The sequence below is a fragment of the Strix uralensis genome, chromosome 16 (genome assembly GCF_047716275.1).
Source record: "Strix uralensis isolate ZFMK-TIS-50842 chromosome 16, bStrUra1, whole genome shotgun sequence".
Lineage (NCBI taxonomy): Eukaryota > Metazoa > Chordata > Aves > Strigiformes > Strigidae > Strix > Strix uralensis.
In genome coordinates, this window is record NC_133987.1 from 17,991,836 (window position 1) to 18,013,731 (window position 21,896).

General features: G+C 36.1%; 1 protein-coding gene across 37 annotated transcripts in view; it reads right to left on the bottom strand.

Annotated features, from left to right (window-relative positions):
* RBFOX1 (RNA binding fox-1 homolog 1) overlaps positions 1-21,896 on the bottom strand; it is a 919,785-nt gene that overhangs the window by 28,000 nt on the left and 869,889 nt on the right. For 33 of the 37 annotated variants that reach the window (XM_074885636.1, XM_074885649.1, XM_074885647.1 and 30 more), the window contains 2 exons: positions 15,140-15,179; positions 4,895-4,959 (listed from right to left, as the gene is read on the bottom strand). In XM_074885636.1, coding sequence (XP_074741737.1) covers positions 4,895-4,959; positions 15,140-15,179 — 105 coding nt within the window. The remainder of the gene's footprint in view (positions 1-4,894; positions 4,960-15,139; positions 15,180-21,896) is intronic. The other 4 variants (XM_074885635.1, XM_074885632.1, XM_074885628.1 and 1 more) reach the window with 1 other exon arrangement.

Below are 21,896 nucleotides of genomic sequence, written 5' to 3' on the forward strand. Positions count from 1 at the left end.
AAGTACTGCATTTAAAGATATTTATCCCTCTATAAAATTACTTAATGAAAAATTAAATTCTGACTGAAGACGCTATTATATATGCTCTCAAAACCTTATTTTTTAGTATATGTCACTAGTAAGATCCTCAATAAGAGAAAATAATTTGAATAAAACTATAGTGGGTTTCATTGTTTATTCGTAAAATAGAAGATCTTAAAGTCTACAATATACCAAAAAAATCACCTCCATCTACAGAAGCTCACATTTTATACTTTGTGGTTTTATTCTTCATTCTAATTTATCATTCTTTAATGAGCATGTTTCCAATTAAATCGAATTTGTACCTATTCTATTTTAGGATAATCTGACCACAAATATCAAGTATTACTCTCAAATACTTGCTGAAAGAGAACTGGAAAACATCTTAAATTATATCTCTGTAGACACTAGTACTTTGACAAAAATGAATACTCCACATAGGCATGTTAAAAATGTAAATTATTACAATATCAGGATTTTATCAGGAGTAAGATTTCAGATATGGAAGGTACACAACTTCCATATGACAAAATCTCCTGTCTCAAATTTCATACAAAATCCTATGTATGACCACAGAACATGTAACACAAACTGAGAGTGGAAAAAAAATAATTTATAATACAAAGTGTTATGTGCAAAATATTTTGGAGTATGCCTCATTTTGCTTTTAAAAAAGACTATTGAAAAAAAAGAGGTCAGCTTCCACTGATGAGGGATCTAATCCTGACAACAAAGACGTACATGGGAATCTTCCCATTGTTTGTAGTGAGATTTAAATTTGACACTGTATTAGAAAAAGGGAATTACGCTCAGAGCAAAATACCTGTGTATGTTTGTATGTCTGTGTGCATGTGCATGTGTGTGCGTGTGCGTGTTTGTGGGTGGGTGATGGATGGGGAATGTGTGTATATATATGAATACACAATCATACATATATAAACACACATAATTATCGTTATTAAGTGTAACAGGGTTAGCAAGCAGTACAAGCAAAACGACTGCCTTTCAGACAAGGCTAGTTTACTATTACTGGGGTTTTCTCTTATTATACTACCATATACAATTTCATAAATATTGCTGACAAAGTTAAAATGCAAGAAAGGAACATTTTTCTTACTCCGATCGAAGATGCAATAATCAAATCATAAAACACAAAACCAATAGCCAATCAATGTGAATAAGTCTGCCCATAGGCTTAATTCAAGCAAGCCATTCACTGAGCTATGTGATGGATCTGTCAAATCCAATACAGCATTACAGACATACTAGCAACATCAAGTGAACATGCAATGACAAAATGACAATACGCCCCACTGCCATGCTTTGACTTATTCTACCTCATAAATATAAAACTTGATGACTTTGCTAGTTTCTCTTACTTTAGACTTGGACAGAAATCTAACTATATTTTTATTTTTAAAAATATTACATGAAAGCTGAATAAAAGCTGTACGAACATTTTATTGACATCTGATTTAGTGTCTTTTGCACATCCTTACAATTATTTTTTCTCAGTTTAAAGACTTTGGCAGGCAAAGCTCCAGAATCATGAAGAACATCTATAGACCAGTAGGTCCCCTTTTATCAGTTATAAGAATTGGAAATTTTATCAGAAATATTTTAAGTATTGGAAAGTTAAACATAATCTTTTTGATCCACTTCTCCAAAAAGCTTCAAATCTCTAAGTGCAATTTCATATGATGATAGATCACACAGTATAAAAATCCAATTCTAAATTTTTTTAAGGTTGTATTCAGTGATTATATTGCTTCATAAAGAAAACAAAATGTACCTTTTTGTTTGTTTGTTTTGTTTTCCAATCCTAAGAAATGACTGGAGAAATCTGCAAGGTCTACCTCTGTTGTGAAATTGTTTTTAGGAGTACATGATTTGTCTTAATACTTAGGGGTTTGCATTGATTTGTTTCATGAGATTTCCTTGCCACCTGATTCTCCCCTATATATCTGTTCTTTGCCTATTTCCAGCAATATCTCCAGCTGTGACAAACAAGGATACCATTGCATTTCTTCACAATAGAGCTCTCTTACAGTGATCATTATCTATTGACTTGGTGTATTGATTCTGGAGTCCCAAATCTTTCTGTTAACCTTTAGTTTTAATTTACCAAAACATGTCTCCAATCTAAAGATTTTCTCTTTCCATCTCCTGACTTAAGAAGCACGTCAAATATGGAACATTGCCATTCCTCCTGTATATGAGCTGTGATCAAAAAAATAAACATTTTTTGATTTTTTTAAATTAATACGAAGTAGTATTTCCATGATGTCACTGCTTCAATAGTACGTACTCTCTGGTCCTCACTTCATTTTTCTGGGCATTGTTTACACATACACAGCAAATATATTTCACGTGTAATTAAATTAAATAGGGGCTCAAATCCACACTAAATAAAAGTAGTGTATAAGGAGAGATGGAATCTTCAATATTGTCAGAGGACAGCAGATGATTATAACATCGAGAAGAAAAGATACAAGCAGTGTTACTGAACTATATTTCAGCATTTTCGGTATTAATAATTCACAAAAAATGCTAAATTCATTAAAAAATGAAAAGTTAATCAAATTAAGCAAACTGTAGTTGTGAGTAATCAGAGGTATCCATGTTTGCACATAGTTTCCCATATGCAAAGAAACGTTTGAGCGGATTGTTATTTGTTTTGTTCTCTATGCTAGCTATAGGATTCTCCCATAAAGAAATTCAGTTACAATATTTGTAATTAAGACAAGGAACCATATTCATTTAGGGGAAGCAGATCGAAGATAAGGGTTAACCACATTTAGAAAGAGAAGCTAAATTAAAAAAAATCCCAAAGATATAAAATTCATTTAAGATATTTAAAATTATGCAAGCAAAGACAGGTTATTACAATTCTAATTATACACAAAGTGTATCTGAGAATTAGACATTTTTTCAAAAAATAATTAAGGGTTGTAACAACTGCATTACTACTGATGCCATCTCCAGTTTCCTTTACAGCATTTAAGAGCACTATCTTCTTAGACAAATCCTTTACTTTTTTTGTCAGCATAACTCAGTGATGTTGACTCTCTACCCATAGCAGAACATGTGACCAACTGACGTTTTATCTTACAGCATTTGATTTGGTTTATGAGAAGGTACATTAATTCATAATTAAAGCATTTAAAAGTCATCTTGATTCAGTTTCTCTATGTAACGTATAGGTTTTCAGAAATTCATTTATTTATAGTAATAAACACCCTATAAAATGATCCAGGGACACCTGAATGATACATGGCAAAAAATGACTAACCACAGGAGGTTATTTATAATTTTGTCCTTTCAGTTTAGTAAGTTTTTAGAAGCAGGAATTGGTTTGCATTATAAGCTCGCAGAAAAATACTAGAGCTGCGACATGCTAACACACCTTTGTGGAAATGAAATGAAACTACTGAGTAGCACTTCTCCTCTGCAGGTTACCCTAAGTAGAAACAGTACATCGCGAACAAAGTGCATACAGCACGTACCTAGTTGATATTACTGATCCAAAATTAATAGAAAGTTACTTGCTTACCTGTCTGACACAGCATGCCTCAGCCATACATGCAAATTATTTTATTCACATAACTTTAAAAAATATATCTTCATTACCCAGAATAAGCATTTGAAAGGCAAATATGCATGCATAGCATTGTAACATTCATACCATGGTACTTTGTTTTAAAATTACAGAATCCATGAACAGCACTTCAATCTAAGAAATAGTTCACTGAAATTTCTTAATCTGTTGATTTCTTTAAGAAACAGAAACATTTAAAACAATGGCTAATTTAGCATTTAAAGAAATTTTTCGATACATATTCAGGACTTAAGAAATTATCTCCATGATTCCAAGGGAAAATTTTCTTATATCGGGAATTGGGAAGTGTGACCTTACTTCTCGCTACTAATGTGAAGAAAAATATATGCATGTATCTGTCTTTCACAATATACATCCTCTCTTTACAACTGTACACTGTGCAAGTACTTGCAAAGTATTAAAGATAGCATAGATTTTGTTAAGGGTACAGTTTATGAAGGAAACATAGGATCTTCTTTCTTTTCATTACAAAATCATGTCCACACACTGCAAAGACTTAATTTTATGCAATTTGACAAAATCCTATTCCTACTGAAGTCAATAGCAATTTTGACATTGACTTCAAAGGGGTCCGAATTTTCATCTTGCAAGAAGACAAGTTAATTTCTGTGACATCGCTTCTAGTTTATAGAAGTTAAGTCTTTGCATGTTTCTCTTATGCAGATTTTAATAATCTTTTATTGCTGGTATTATTGCCACCAAATGTGTTTTACATTTTGAGGACAAAAATACAGAGCGAAAGAAGAATAACTGAATTTTTGTCAGTGTTTCAAAAAATCAAATGCCTGGAAAGAAAGCAAGTTGCAAAAATACTGTTTTGCCTTGGATAGTTCAAGCTTAGACACAGTTCATTCTCAGTTTCCACTGACTAAAACAATGTCAATGAGAATTGAGGGAACTCGATAGGTTCAGGTTCTAAATCAACTGAAATAATACTCCTAAGACGAATAATGATCTTTAGTAACAGATCATCATGAAGCTATACATATATTTATCTACATTGTACAAGGGTCACAGACGTTAACTGGATGATCTACAGCTTGGGAATGTGCACATCTCATGCCTGATTCTCAATTAAGGCCTAAAATCTCTCAATTTATGGCTATTCATGGATTATAATAAAACAGCCTGCTTTAGATATCACAATTATCTGCAGAGCAACAAGACAGTTATGAGACTTCAACAAGGCAAATTTATAGAATCATCTTCAACTTCCACTGGTCAAATATTTATTAGCAGTAAATGAGATCTTACCTGTCACTGTAGGCAGCTGCAGTGGCAGTGGCAGGCTGGGCATACCGGTAGGCAGCATAACCACCCTGAAACACAAACTCATGCTCTAACTGGATTGCTACAGCACCTTAAATAACATCTTGCAAAATTTAGCAACAACTGAAAGAGTACTGTCAGGCTGCAAGTTCAGTTACGGGGTTAAATACATAGGAAATATTTCAGTGAATCATTAAGCAAAATTTATCACCACAAACTTGTACTTCTTAAGATTTGTCCCAGATATCAGGAGAAAGCGATGAACTGTATTCATCAATGTAAGATTTTTACAAGACAATACTATATTCTTACACAAGTTTTCAAGTAGCAATTCTTCTTCTGAGTGAGGTGTATGTATATTAATAAAGCAATGCTGAACTTAAAAGAAAAACTCAGCTGATAATCAATTCTTTCGTACAAAATATGATTTATCATATCTGGTTGATTAAATCTATGAATTTGTTCACTCAATTAACACTTAATGTTACATAGGTTTCCAATTTATACATAAAATTATAATGAAGAAGCAAAATTCTCTTCTTCCATGAATTAACATTCAGTTGTATGTAACAGTAATTGCAGATGTTCAATTAAGCAAAGAGGACAAACAAACACACATTTGAAAGGAATTGTGTGCAGTGATGCATTGATTATCAAACTGTGAAAACAGCAGAGCTTCCTGTTCAATGGACCACGGTGTTATATCAACCATTTCAAAATGATCTCAGCATGCCAATTAACAAACGCAGGCCAGTCTCCACAGATAACACAAACACGATTTACGTCCCAATTAGAATTCACCACCCCATAATCCTCTGGGACAGGGGACTTTTGTATTTCCTTTCCCACCTTCCCCCACCTTAACAAAGAGTTGAATAAGAAAGTATCAGATCACTCAGCTTTGAATAAAATTCACTCTTTTGCTAAAGCATTCGCTTTAATGGATTGATTTTTTCCCTTTTTTTTTTTTTTTTTTTTTTGAATGCTGCATTCACACAAGATATTATGCTGAAGCATGAAGAATAGGCTATGATGTGTCAACCTTTACTGTAACAGTAGTACATTTTTAGTGCAGGAACTTTTGTGCGTTTTCTATTTTGATTTTACAAATAAAAAAATAATTCTTTTCAGAAAAGCAATTTCAACTACTTTTACAAGCTATTTCCCTTTCTATACTCCTTTGCTTGGCAGAATTGCTTTCATCCCTAACATGGGTAAACCTTTGTCGGTTTGTAGATTCGAAGCAGGTTGATTTTGAAAATCAATCATTCAACTGATAATGCCACATCACCCTAAGAATAAACATATGTTTTACATATACTGACAGCTCATTAGAAACTCCAGGCTTTGAATTGCCAACTTACTTGAGGAACATTCTTTCTGATTTTTTCAAGTGCTCACACAGACAAGATAGTACATTTACCTCGCCACTCCTGGTCAGCTCCCTGCCAGCAGCAATTGTGTCACACAACCACTGGAATAAGGCAGGTGCTTTCATAACACTATATATGCTCTCTTTTGCAGCAAGCTGCTTCTCTGTGCAAGCACAGAAGCATTGAGACGAAATACTTTCTCATTTCAGATCATTTGATTTTTATAAACCAATAGAAGGCTATTACTGTCAAAAATGTATAATAGGCACATATTGCTTGCAGGTATGTGCATACAGGCAATGAGATGTCAAATAATGTCACCAAGTGCAAACTGAGCCAGTAAAGAGTGAGCCTGAGAGATGATAATGCCAACTGCACACTTGGCCTGGCTTCTGGTGCAAGGAGAAAGGTGAGAGATTATACCAATTTATCTGTTCTCCCCTTCTGGTTTTTGAGTGCTAAATATAGCACCTTTAGGGTTTTTTTCTCCCCCCCCCCCGAGTGCTGATATGAGGGAGTACAAATGGTTAAAGGTATAAAGAAGATATTAAACTTGTTTTCATGATCCAGTCCTGAAAATGTATGGCAGACTGCAAGTCATTTTGCACTATGACATGATTCTGCTCACCACATGTTTGACTCCTTGGCTTGTCCTGTAGTCCATTTCTAAACCCCCTTATTTAAATGTGAGAGCCACTTCATTTCAATCTGACTATGCATATAATGATTCCCACTATAGTATGGAATTGAGAATGGCCCACCATGAAAAGTATCATTTCAGTGTTCTTAATCAGACAAAAATGAGACAGGCTGTTCACATTCTGGCTGGTCTTAAATCTGTGGATGGTAGGCTCTGTGAGGATTGTTTTTCTTTATTTAACTATCACTAAAACCTGGTCAGTCTGTGAAGATGGACCCTTTCTTACTCCCTAAATATAAGAATTACGTTCCTTTTATGCTTACATTTTGATTTGCTTTAATCAAAGAATTGCTGCTGAACAATGAAGCTGAACTCTGAACTTTATTAAGATGCTTTGGATTCAACAGTGACTATGACATTTGTGAGAGCCCTGGAAAGACTGAGTCTAAAGCAATAAAAAGAGATTGAAGTTATTGAATTTACCTGAATTCTTTGGAGAACTAACATGCAGGATGCATATGGTTATCTGGAAAATCATAATTCCCTACCAACCCATGTCATGATTTATATTTTTAACATAGGCTTTCATATATTACACATAAAAACTTCCTTAAGCAAATTATTCTTAGGGGGTTCGTGTTCTGCAGTTTTCATATCAAGTTTTCTCGGTTTTACTTCAATTACTTCAAGTGATTTATCACTGCAGCAACAAAATACTTGAAGGTAGACTTTTTACTGGGAATCAGGATGGGAATCTGATTCAAACCCCTGAACTCTAAACTTCTGTCAGAAGCTTAACTTCACAGTTTTTCTCTAATTCTGAACTTGGCTGGTATCTTAGATGAAGAATACACTAGTAATATTCACTACATACAAATCTCTTGAGTAATATATTAAATATTTCTCTTCATGCCTTAGACAATATTGCACAATAAAATTATGTAAAATATATATAAAATATATATAAAATACATAATGATAAATAAAATTTTTCAGTTCCTATGTTTTAGAAATGTTTTAGGAATGCTTTTCCCCCCCTCACTCTGTACATTCAAACAAAAAGGACTTGACTGTTATGCTTTAAATTATTATTTAAAGGAAATATGGAAAACGTATTGGGAAACAATATGGGAAACATAGGGGAAATATGGGAAATGAGAAAGATGGGGAGGGACTCCTTATCAGGAAATGTGGGGATAGGACGAGGAGTAATGGTTTTAAACTGAAAGCGGATAGAGTTAGATTAGATATAGGGAAGAAATTCTTTACTGTGAGGGTGGTGAGGCACTGGAACAGGTTGCCCAGAGAGCTCCCGAAGGAGCTGGCTGGGGTGCCTACCAAGCCACTTTCCATCATTTACCAGCAGTCCTGGCTGACCGGGGAGGTCCCGACAGATTGGAAATTGGCCAACGTGACGCCCATATATAAGAAGAGTCAGAAGGATGATCTGGGAAATTACAGGCCTGTCAGCTTGACTTTGGTGCCCGGGAAGCTGATGGAGCAGCTCATCCTGAGTACCATCACACAACACATGCAGGACAACCACATGATCAGGCCCAGTCAGCAGGTGTTTATGAAAGGCAGGTCCTGCTTGACAAACCCGATCTCCTTCTACGAGAGGGCGACCCGCTTATTGGATGAGGGAAAGGCTGTGGATGTTGTCTACCTTGACTTCAGTAAGGCCCTTGACACTGTTTCCCACAGCATTCTCCTGGCAAAACTGGCTGCTCGAGGCTTGGATGGGCACACGCTTTGCTGGGTAAAAAACTGGTTGGATGGCCGGGCCCAAAGAGTTGTCGTGAATGGAGTTAAATCCGGTTGGCGGCCGGTCACGAGTGGTGTCACCCAGGGCTCGGTTTTGGGGCCACTCCTGTTTAACGTCCTTATTGATGATCTAGACAAGGGGATCGAGTGCACCCTCAGTCAGTTTGCAGGTGACACCAAGCTGGGTGGGAGTGTTGATCGGCTCGAGGGTAGGGAGGCTCTGCAGAGAGACCTGGACAGGCTGGAGCGATGGGCTGAGGCCAACCGCAGGAGCTTCAATAAGGCCAAATGCCGGGTGCTGCACTTGGGCCACAACAACCCCCAGCAGCGTTACAGGCTTGGGGAGGAGTGGCTGGAGAGCTGCCAGTCAGAGAGGGACCTGGGGGTGTTGATTGACAGCCGGCTGAACATGAGCCAGCAGTGTGCCCAGGTGGCCAAGAAGGCCAATGGTATCCTGGCTTGCATCAGAAAGTACCGCTGTACTCGGCACTGGTGAGGCCGCACCTCGATTAGTGTGTTCAGTTTTGGGCCCCTCACTACAAAAAGGACATTGAATTACTCGAGCGTGTCCAAAGAAGGGCAACGAAGCTGGTGAAGGGTCTGGAGGACAGGTCTTACGAGGAGCGGCTGAGGGAACTGGGGTTGTTTATTCTGGAGAAGAGGAGGCTGAGGGGAGACCTCATCGCCCTCTACAGCTACCTGAAAGGAGATTGCAGAGAACTGGGGATGAGTTTCTTTAGCCAAGTAACAAGCGATAGGACAAGAGATAATGACCTCAAGTTGCGCCAGGGCAGGGTTAGACTGGCTCTTAGGAAGTATTTCTTTCCAGAGTGGGTTGTCAGGCATTGGAATGGCTGCCCAGGGCAGTGGTGGAGTCCCCATCCCTGGAGGGGTTTAAGAGTCGGGTTGACTTAGCGCTTAGGGACATGGTGTAGTTGGGAACTGTTAATGTTGGGTTAACGGTTGGACTGGATGATCTTCAAGGTCTTTTCCAACCTTGATGATTCTGTGATTCTGCTGTGGATATCCCTGGAAGGGTTCAAGGCCAGGTGGGACGTGGCTTTGAGCAACCTCATCCAGTGGAAGGTGTCCCTGCCCATAGGAGGGGGATTGGAACTAGATGATCTTCAAGGTCTCTTCCAATCAAAACCATTCTATGATTATTTTGAAAATTCAGGTGAGAGAATAAATTCAGCTAGAATAATTAAAAAATGCCTACTGTCTTATCTGTGCTCCCATATTTGGTACTTCCAAAACAACAACACCACATTGTTACAGCAGGTTAAGTTGTCTTAAAAAATCTAGGAGAGAGTCAATACAGTCCAATTATAGGGATATATCTCACTGATATAAAATACTGAATGGGACACTCACAACACTAACTGTTGTATTTCTTGGGATATGAAGAATATCTGTGATTTTGTGATAGAATCTGGAAAATAAAATGCAACTGGTATTCTTATAATTTGTATACATAGAATCCATTTTCTCACGTAATTATTTGAGTATTAATATGATTTTACAAGAGTTTACATTGAGCATAATGAGTTTTTTCCATCAGTCGGTATGTCATACCCGTGGTAACTTAGTGCCATACACAGGCTGTTGCAATACTGCCCTACAAAGAAACAGAAATGTAATAATTTGAATAAGTAAGGAAAGAAGGATGGAAAGAAAGATGTGAGAAAGGAATTTAGACAAATTCCCCAGAGGCACTCATTAAAATTTTCCTTTCAATGTTTTATACACCTCTGTGGCTCAGGCAAATTGAAAAAGAGCAGTGGGATCCATCAAAGATCAGTAGCCAGTTGTTACAGAGAAATCTTAATCAATTTTAGAAAGCAACTACAGAAATTTTAGATAAGATACGACAAAATGGAAATGAACAGAAAATCAAATGCATCTGAATTTTTAAATAAAGTCTGTATATCTGTAGTAATAATAATTTCCACAAAAATGAGTTATACATATGGATATCTATAGATTACAAAACCATGTATACATGTGTGCACCTCCTCCCAAAATACCTAAATTACTTTTTTTATCTTGATCTCAGATGTACTGACAGTGCTTATTGTAGATACAGATAGACTAAGTGACTCTAAATCATGGGTATTTTTTTTTGTTAGCTTTTCCTGTTACTAATGTATTCTGTGAATGCTGAGAATTGGTTTTCCTCAGTTTTTACTTCCTATATTTCCTTTCACTCAAGGAACTCAAAGTATTTTGTGAACATAAATTAATCAAGGTTCAAAACCTTGTCTAGTATTGAGAAGTATATCTGCCTTATTAGCTACAAATAGAGGAATGGGATTAAAAATGGCATGAATTACACCCGACCCTGCAGAATATAGAAAGTAGTAGTAGTCATTTCCTGTTCCTCCACTCACATGATATTGAAGTTTAAAGAGTATTTGTTCTGTTCATGGAGTATAACTTTGACTGGGAGAATTAAAAATAAAATATCTACCACCTCTTTCTTTGTGCTGGCTCAACTTCTGGAACAGGCCTATGTGAAAGGTTCATGTTATTTCTATATTGTGTTCCCCGGGGTATCTGTTGCCTCAGAGAAGCTCTTGGTAATACATCCAAACTGACACCACCTGTATTAATTCCAACCATTTACAATCACCAAGACTGAGCTAGCATTTTTTTGAGTGTACTGTTTAGATTACAAATAAAGATCAGAGAGATGAAAAGACATTTCATCACTAGATCCCAAAACTTTTAAAAGGTATCATGGAGCGTTCCAGCACACAGAACACTATGAGGAACAGCCCACTGCTCCTTGGGGATGCTTTTGCTCTTGGAAAAGTAATTTCTCCACTTATTCTGTTTCTGTGAGTCACAGGAAATGGCGCATCCCTCAATTTACAAAATACAAAAACCTTTCGTACTTAAAAGAAAGACTGCATATCCTTGCTTTTCACATTAGAATAGCACCTTTCAGGGTATCTGATTGCATCAATGGAGACTCCTATCAATATCAATATCAAGGGAATGTTGCTTAGATAATTATATCTGCTTTTTCCTTGGGAAATAAATATGTGCACCACCCTCAATATCATCCTACCTTTGAGCTAAAGGTGATGGCAGTAGCTACTGATAAATCTCATTCCATACTCCTGATCACAAAATTATGCCTTATTCTTGATTGGCAGCTCAGAAAAAAAATCTTAAACCTATGTTCTTATATGTTCTTGTGGACTCTCGCCAGTTGCAGTATTACAGGTCCAGAATCCCGAGAACAGGTTAGAAAATCTTGCTGTGAACAGTAAGACTGACTAATGTACGCAGTTAAACCATATTACCAAGAGACTTCTGAAGCTGGTGATGACAGAGTTTGGAGGCTGCTCATATTTCTTAGCCTTCCCACGTTTTAGGTGTGGATTGAAGACTGACATGTTCTGAAAACATTCTTTATGACAATGGTAAAACCCCCCCAGATTTCAGATAAAGGAGAGCAATAGTGTAGACCTATTATTCTAATCGCATATTTCTGTGTGTTACTATTTTTGCTTCATTTTGTGCAGTGTATTTTCTTATTTTCACAGGTGTCAATCTTCATCTAGGAACTTCTGTATTTGCTGGCAGGCGACCTTAATTCTCTTTTAATGACTTTTTCTCTTAGTGAATCAATACTTAATTTTAAAAGGTCTTCTTTACTTCCTAATCATCTCCCTTATTTTTCCTACTCAAAGGCACATTTAAAAAGGAATTCAATAGCTCAGCTATTTCAGAAGCATTATTACATTCCATATAGAACTATATGAAATACAGAATATATTATATTACATCTAGAATCATGGCTGTTGATTTTTCATTTTAGACTGTATTTTCAACATATTTTTATATTCCTATTCTCTTCTATTTCTCTGGTTAGTATTAAGCAACTCTGGCTATTTGCTGTTCTTGGTTCATCCTGAAGTTTTTACCCAACCAGTCTCTTTCTGTGTCTTCCCTTCTTCCTTTCCACAAAATCTAGCCATCAGAGGCTGTATTGATAGCCAGTTATGAAAAGATTAGCATGGTCCATATTACTGCTGGTACTCAATGTAATCATATCAGAATGAAACCCACTTTGATATACTTGTCAATGCATATTTTCAGTCTGGCTTTTCAGTGCGGTGTTCCTTTTGTTTTGCTTTCTGTGGTATTTTTAAGGTTCCTGTCTCTCCAATCTACTAATAAAACCTATATTGTTTATTTAATTTTTTTCTCCTTTTTTTTTTTTTTTTTTCCCCACAAAGCATTTGTTCTTTCACAAAGCTTCAGCTCACACTTAAAATGAAAAGCTGTGTATGTCATAATCAATCGGGATATAATAAATAACTTGGTCCACTGCAAACTCATACACTAAGAACTAATACACTGAATTGTAAGGTTTCTTTTGATATATGCCAGTTCTTTCTATATCTCCCTGTCCTTTCCCTGCAAAATGTTTTATATGCAAGAAAGAACAAATGTGAAGAAAAATGAATTATGAAATGCGAAGCTTTGTACATTATAAAAAAAATTAAACAAATTTCCAGAAGAGTGTTTTAATTCTGTCAACTGCTGTAAAGGTAAACACTCTGCTGCATTAAGAGAACTAAGAAATGCAATCAGAAATACACGACTGCAACTGAATGAAAACAAATGCACCAGCATAGTTATTCCATTTTCTAATGCACATGGCTATTCCAGACAACAAAACTAAGGCTATACTAGAAATTAGTAATGTCTTCGGTATCTTCCTCACTGAAATCACTTTCCATTTGGAAACAAAATATTAAAGTCTGTGAGAGGGTGTAAGGCCACCTAAAAATAATATTGTCAATCTCCAACAGAGGTATTCCTGTTTTTCAGTAGCAGTGGGTTCCAAAACTATGACCTGTTACATTAACATTTAATTCTCACCTATACTATCACATTAAGCAATCCTGAGAAAGATGTCTTGTTGCCTTTCAGATTTTTAGGTTGGTAAACTGAGCAAAATGGATGTCACATTCTTTTGACAGTTTGAAGAAATATGAAAATTGGAAACCACACTTGAAGAAATTCCACACTGTACCACGTATCCTATATAGCTCAAAAATTCAGCAGCAATGTGTTTAGGTGAGATTAGATCAGCATACTACACTTGAGTAAGCCTTTGGCAAATGGACTAGTCTCATGTGTTGTAAACAATATGTTACTGATAACATCCCTAAGTGCATAACTACATAGGGAGAGAATTTTAACCCATGCTCATTTATTTTAAATATATTTACAATCTACAGAAATGAATTTTCAGGTAAGTATCAGTCTCTTCCTGCCTCCATCAGAAAAACAAAACCTACTTAATCCATAAATTCAAATTGTTTTCCTTCGTTATGTAAAACTTATTAAAAAAAAAAAATCTGTTCCCCCTTGGATATACTTCTAAAAGATTGCTGATAATGAATACAAGGAATATTTCCTAGCACTACCTATCAAATTTTTAATATTCATACCAATTGCAACTCTCTTTGTATCTTAACAGAGACAGTACGAAAGAAGTACAAGTACATTAGAGAAAGTTGTCTGGCGAAATAAAGATGATACCTGTAACTTAGGACCAGATTACTTTATCAAAATAATAACAAATGTGAAATATTACTGGGGCATCAGTAAAATATTTTACATCCACGCATAGGTAAGAGTGAAATTCACCCTCAACCACCTGAAAGCTCTTGCATACTCAGACATAAGTAGCCTCTTTGTATACATTCAAAGTAAAAACTTCAGTATTGGTAAGAAACTTTAAAAGATATTATATAAAAGGAAAGTGGTGGCCAATGAGGTGAAGTAGCTAATGATGGATCCAGGGCTATAAATCCTTACTAACAAATATAACCACTTATATCATGACTGGTCTCTACCCATTTTATTTAAACTGAAATAAGTGGATTTTAAAAGAGCCGATGAAAGTCTACTGAGCTTACAGATAATACATAGCCATATCTTAAACTTACTATGTAATTAAGCTCTACTATCACCATGGCACTTACGTACACCCAATGTTGCCTGGATTTGAGAAATCTGTATCTCTCCATAAAGTATTGTCATACTTCAGGTATTAATAATACTTAGATTGCCTTGATTTTTTAAAAAATGAGCTTTTGGGGATTTGCAGAAGAATGTTTCTGCTTTGTTTTTATTTTTTTCTTTGTACTTCAATTTTGAAGGGAGACACCCCTCCACACGCACACACATTTTTCACATCTTTTTGCATTCACTCAGCATTTGATTGAAGAGTTAATTCAGCTCCACTGAACAATGATAGATGTAATGAACAGAAAGGTCTTCCAATGTGAGAGATATTCTTCTCAATTCTTTCTGACAGGCAAGGGATGGTAAATAGACAAAACAGAGTCAAGCTAGGCAGCAAACTTGTAAAAAGAATGACTCTGGTAATGTACAAGGACAGCATGCACATCAATGAATACTTACATAAATGTCTGCACCATAAAATCCATCCTGGTATACAACACTGCAAGGATGCACACACAAAGAAAAACATCCATATTAGTGCATTTCCACATGCAAATGCCACCAACCCCTGCACAGCTGAGGTTAGTCTTGTCACAAGTACAGAGGGAGGGGGAACGAAGGCACTCTTCACATTGGTTAAGGAGGTTGGTAGTAATTATCAGAAGTTAAACTGTACTGAACACATCTTATAAAGTATGCCAAATGCTTAGTCAAAGAGAGGCAAAGCATGGCAGGATTTGAAAATAATTTTGATAAGGTTTGGGGGGTTTTTTCTTCTTTTATTTTTTTTTTTTTTTTTTTTTAAGAAACCACATATTGGCAGCGTTTTTTAATAAAAAATTTCAGTGGGCCAATGATACAATCACTTTTAACACATTACAAAATGCCATCTCTTGAACTATCTTGTCCTGCAATTATATCAACCCGCTGAAGCAAAGCAGTAGTTGTCATAACTTAGATGGAAAACAAAACAGCGTAAGTTTATATGGTGAGAGGAATGTGTGAAATAATTATACTGGTGGTATTCTACCTATTGGGTCAAATCTCAATACTTCAGTGTACACAGAGATGAGAGTATTCATAGGCACTGCATTGTTGGCTTGATATACATTTCCAATAGGGACAACAGGTCTGTTAAGAATGTCATGGAATTATTCTTACAAAAAAGAAGTATTAACCTTCCTCGCTTTATCATTTTACAACTTTGGCAAACATGCCAACGGTTCTGAGCTCCCCTGCAGCTTTGGTTGGATACATTACTACTTATCTGAAAAAATGTAGCATGTTATATTGCTGTTAACAGTTTACCCAGAGACTGCTGCATTTCAGCTAAGATAAATTGTCATTGTAAATAGTTCAAATTTTAGATTCTAAACGCTTTAGGATAAATGACACAGTATGACAAAGATGGTTTAAATGATTACACTAAATAAAACTGGAACTACACAACAGTGGCCTACCAAATACACACATTACGTAAGTCCTGCAATTTTACATTCACTTGTCAGTTCTGCAACTTAAAATGGGTATTTCCAATATCAGAATCAACCCAAGTTGTTTTGAGAGGTAAATAAGAGAGCACACAATAGTTTTTTTGTAACAATATTTTCAATTTAGGAATACTATTATCTGGGAATAACAGTTATTACCAAGTTGCTAGCCTAAGCTGTTTTGCAATTCCAACAAGAATTTTCATGTCAGAAATATAACTGATCTATTGAGGTCAATGACCAAAACCCACAGGGCTGAGCTGGTATGTATCTAAATCAGAATCACTTGAGAAAATCATAAATATGCATACATGCACACAAACCACATTGATAAAACCACATTGATGACAAAAGTTTGATATGGAATAATAACGTGTGAAAACTCAGCTCCGCTTAAATCAGCGTCTGCCATTTGCTTCAGTAAGGTCAGACATTTACTCATGTATTTTTCTATTTATTGTGTCTGCAGAACAAAATATGCCAAATCTGGTCTACACTGGTAGCTTTCAGAGAGCTTGCTATTGACATTGTAGCGTACCTTCGTTTTGGTTTTGATTATTTTAAAACATTACATATTTTTCTTATATCTGTTTCCACATAAGAAATAAAACATTCCACATGACTGTGAGGTAGAAGTACACAACTGTGAACAACATAGAAGGAGTTTTATGAGATGATACACAAATGATACAAGGTTTACTGAAGATGGAGGCCCCGTAACCACAACCCTCAGTTCCTCATATCCCTGTGCCACTTGTGCTGGGAGGAGGTAGAGGAGTTGGGAATGAAGGACTCAAGCTGAGCCTGGGAAGAAGGAGCGGAGCGGGGGGAAGTTGTTTTAGGTTCTGTCTTTGTTTCTAACCATCCATCTGAATTTTAATAGGCAATAACTAAATTAATTTTCAAATTAAGTCTGTTTTGCCCATGATGGTAATTGGTCAGCAATGTCCCTGTCTTTATCTCAGCCCAAGAGCTTTTCCATTTTACTTTCTCCCCCTACAGTCTTGAGGAGGGGGAATGAGAGCACAGCTGGGTGAGGGTCTGGCAGTCAGCCAAGGTCAACTCACCACAGCACATTAAAACATACTATCTTCAATTATTATTAAACATTACTATTCAGAAAATAACACTTTTGAAAGAATATGTGTCAGAAAGGGGACTTCTTTTTCTTCCTCCTCTTGGTGATTTGCGGATACACAGTGAGGATGTCGCAAGATGAATAGGGGCCAATACATTTTTAATTGCCAAGTGCAGCTGGTTGTAATCTCGGATAGGTTACTTCATTCACCTAGGCCTTCCTTTTACATATAATGCTCAGTCTTGCACAGACAGAAACTTATTTCGAATTCTAAATATGCAACTGCTTCATAAATATTATACTGAAGGAAGTACCCAACACTAAAATGAGACATGAAAGCATGACTCTGTCACTAAACGTGGTTAGTATTAAGATGAAGTGACAGAATCAGGCAATTCAGTGTAATGCTTCCAAGCAGGACGTGTACTATGGAAAGATATCAGCTGATTTTATCTTATTTCCTCCATATAGTCTTGCAGTACGATACTTATGTTAAATACAAAATCTTCTGCTTCTTTTGAAGTTTGAAGAAAAGTAATTCCTCACACTTTCATAGATTTTTCAGATAATATTTTCTTTATTCACTGTCCTTGTCATTCGTTGACTCCTGTGACTGAATCTTACCAGTGGAATCAAATGCATTTTCTAACAGCACCCTTCATCAGAAGGACAAAGTGTAAAACACCAAGAGCTGTATTTTGCTCTTGTGCTTTTCTTTCCTTCAGTCTATAATTTTCCAAAGAGTAATTTGCTTGGTTTATCATCCCCTTTTCTCTCTCTGAAGCTACAGGCAGAAAACAAATGACAAATCTCAAGCATGGAAAGAGACTGAATGCATCACACAGGGACCCATCTCACCACAGCTCCTTTTATACTTTACATTCAAAAAATTGTATTGTCAGACAGATAAACCCTCAGTTCCTTGTAAACCAACACAGGGTCTGAAAACAACCAAGTAACTGAAATCTGAATTACTTCACTCAGGAATGGAGGACATGTTAATGTGCAACCTGAAGGCATTACATAACAACAACAAATTTGGGGGATTTATTCAGTTGTATTTTATGATTTTATTGTGCTAAGGAAAACTCAGAGAAGAAATGTTGATTTAATAAGAAAACGTGCATCTACATAGCGTCATATGTGGCAGCCATTTCCTGAAATTTTCTATAAATATGAAACTTTTTTCTCACCAACTATTACACATCTGCTTTGCATGGTTTTGGCTGCTTTATTTTAGTCTCTCTGTCTTATATTTGTAACTATATTAAGACAGACTCTTTACTAGTTTAGATTTCACCTTTGTAATATCCTGGGAGGACTACATCTGTCTTCATGATCATGTTTCTATCCTCATCTTTCAAAAGGATTGGGTTTAATAACCTATCAATAACATGAGACAACAGTTCTTGACTGTACAAACCTTAGTTTGGTAACTTCATAGCAGCTGAGTATATATGGCCCTCAGCCATACACACAATCTGCACAAGTTAACATAAATAACCTAAGGCAGGTTAAGTGCATGGAGCGATTGATTCAGTGTAACAAATGGGCATTACAATCATGATTTCATTCATTGCAATAGGAATTATGGTTATAGTTCGCTATTTCCCCTCCACAACAACTGAGAGAAAGCACCCGAGAAACAAAAGTTCTCTATTTTCTGATTGCTGGTACAGTTGCCTTCACTGTCCTACACATATTTTCCCGTTTTTGGTCTCGGAAATCACCTTTTATACGAAACATTTTATATGAAGTCTTCATGAAGCAAATAAAAGAAGAGATGCAACTTGGTTTATTTAAAATAAACCAAAAAAGACCAAGAATTAAAGTAACACCTCACAACACTCTACTAACACAACTTTCACTGTTGTAAATATAGAATTGAAACTCTTGCTTGAGTCTGTTTCAACTTTTTAGAATGTTCTCTAATTCCAGGTTCTTGTCTTTCCAGTTTCAACATTTTCTGCCACAAACAAGTTATGTTGTCTGCTTTGGAAAATTAATTGAGGGCATTGCTGCAGAGAACAAAGCTGGAAGACATAAATCACTATGCGCTGGCAAAACACCTTTTTTCTTCTAACAATTGCACGTATATACAAAGCACAGAGTCCAAAGTAAGAGGAAGTTTCTGTGAGCCCGAAGAAGTGTATTGGCAAAAACCATAACTACCGTAGAAGATGTAATAGCTTATATTAATTATCCTTCTTTCTCTAATTCAGAATAAGGTGTTGGAAAATAAAGCTTCTTTTCCATTTTGAATGAGTTAGAAAGTAGCACTTCAAAACAATTATTTTAACAAAGGAGGACTGTTTCTGAATAGTCTCTGTTACTTCTCCTTCACCCTCCCCAACCTCACAACTTTATTTAGGGTTGAGGGGTTTTTTTAATATTCTTTGTTCCAAAGAGAAAAAAGCATATTGCTGTCCCGCTGTCCCCTGTCTTCCCAGAAAAGACACCAGAAGCAGAGATATCGACTGCAAGCTAATTCTCTGTTAGCTTCATCAGAACTGGAAGGAGCAGAGAAGAAATATAAAGACAAAGTAATCACACACTAAACTTGTGAATAACTTGAGGCAAATGATGCTGAAACAGAAGGGCTTCTCATTAGTTTTATTAATACTGCTATCTACTACTAATATCTGTTATACTACCAGATATACAGTGACACTGTCTTTTTTGACAGCAGTATAAAGATGGAGCATCATATTCATGATGTTTTACTATTTGGCAAACGATTTTCAAGAATGCTGAGTTTCTAGTTGCTAATTACAGGTATCAAAATCAAATCACTGCTTGCAGTGCTTTGCCAAAGAGAACAAAAACTGATTCTCCTTTCTTTTGGCAATGTAGGTACTGCCAACTGCATCTACAGTCTGTCATAAGAGTACCTTTACTAGTAGCTTCTGCTTTATTAGGATATTTCTTACACCATTAGTAGGCACTTTGTCAATCAAACAGATAATCCTAGAAAGACGTAAGTCAAGCCAAGAAGACATTTTTTTTTATTGATGTCTTCTTTTTTTTTAAAGAAATTATTTTGTACAAAACACTATCTAGTACCCAGAGAGAAGCCTGCAACAAAGGTCAAAGAAGCAGTAAGCTCAAATCTTCCCATATGGAAGCTGTCCCAAAAAAGAAGGTATGAAAGGAATTTAGTCAGCTTAAAATAGTAACTGCTTTGCTCCTCAACCAAGTCACCAGTCCTGCTGTGGAGTTCCGGGAGAGCCCCCTGAGATGAGCAGGGATTAGCTCCTAGCTCCACAGCTACCTCCTCGCATACTGACAAGCTCTGACCTCCATGCACCGCTCATGCCACACACAACACAACCATCTTTCTTCTCTTCCTCCTGCAGCATAGTGCTGAAGCTAAGCTCTCGATGCAATGTACATCTCCAAACACTTTTAAATTTCAGCGTTCAGTTTTCTCACACAAATGAAGCTTTACTCCCTCATTTTGGTTGGTTTTGTATGGTACATTAACAATTGTACATTAACAAATTATACATATGAAGCTATGAGTAAGCTGCATACTGTAGTATTTCAAGGCATTAGAAGTGATGCTAAAAATGAAGTATCTTCCATGAGCTAATAAACAAGACTCTATCTCAAGGAATTAGTGAAATGCCTCACTCGCAAGGAAAGGATCCATTAATTATTTCTGTAGTGCTACATAACTCATGAACACTGATTTCAATTTTAAATGACATGTTTTAAAGCATATGTGCTGTTCTTTGATTTATAAGAAAACAATGGCCTTATATACAGCTATAATCAAGAATTTTTCTCAGACCTAGCAAACCATGCTGTATTTGCTGTTTCTCAGTAACTGTGAGGCCCAGCAGAAGAGAGCTGTCCATATGAACCACACTAACTTGTTTCGCCTAATGAGCACAAGATCTAGATTTCCTTACAGCCTGGGACTCGTTGCCATTTCTTAGATTTCTTGATAAACAGTTTCTAAGAAAAGGTCACAGTCAGTATCAAACAGGATACCAGTGAACAAGAACAACCACAGGTTCAAGGGAGACATAATAGAAAAGGCTTTTGTTACAGAGCAGGGAATCCTCAGACAGTGCTGCTGAGAGTAAGCAGCATGTCAGTCTAGTCTAAGGAATACACACCCTTAGCTTTACAGTTGATTTCCAAATTTAAAGCAAAATTATTCAGCTTCTGCTCCAAAACTGAAGTGTGAAGATTATTTCAGATGAAGTATTATATTTTATTTCAGTAATAAGCTTTCTAAGGTTGATAAAAGAAAATGAAAAAGGCAATTTCAAACTCCAGCTTTCAGTTTTACACTTATATGTGGGTTCTTTTTTAAAAAGAAAAGTAGTATTTTTCTAACTAAACATTGCTGGAACTTAATGTAAATTTATAATTAAAATTTTATCCATCATTATACAAAATAAATGTCTTTTTTTTTAATGGTTGAAAACATTTTAGTATGAAACTGTTTGCTTGGCTCTAAGGCTGGGTTCCTTCCTTGAGTGAAAAATGAGAAATTGTTACTAAATGAATTGCAAAAGACCATTCAATGTTTTTTCAATTTTTCGTATCAATATTCCAAGTTGTTTGCTTCCTTCTGTAAGTCGATTCATTCTCTGTGATCTCTTTATTATCTCTCTATTATTCCTTGACTCCTACT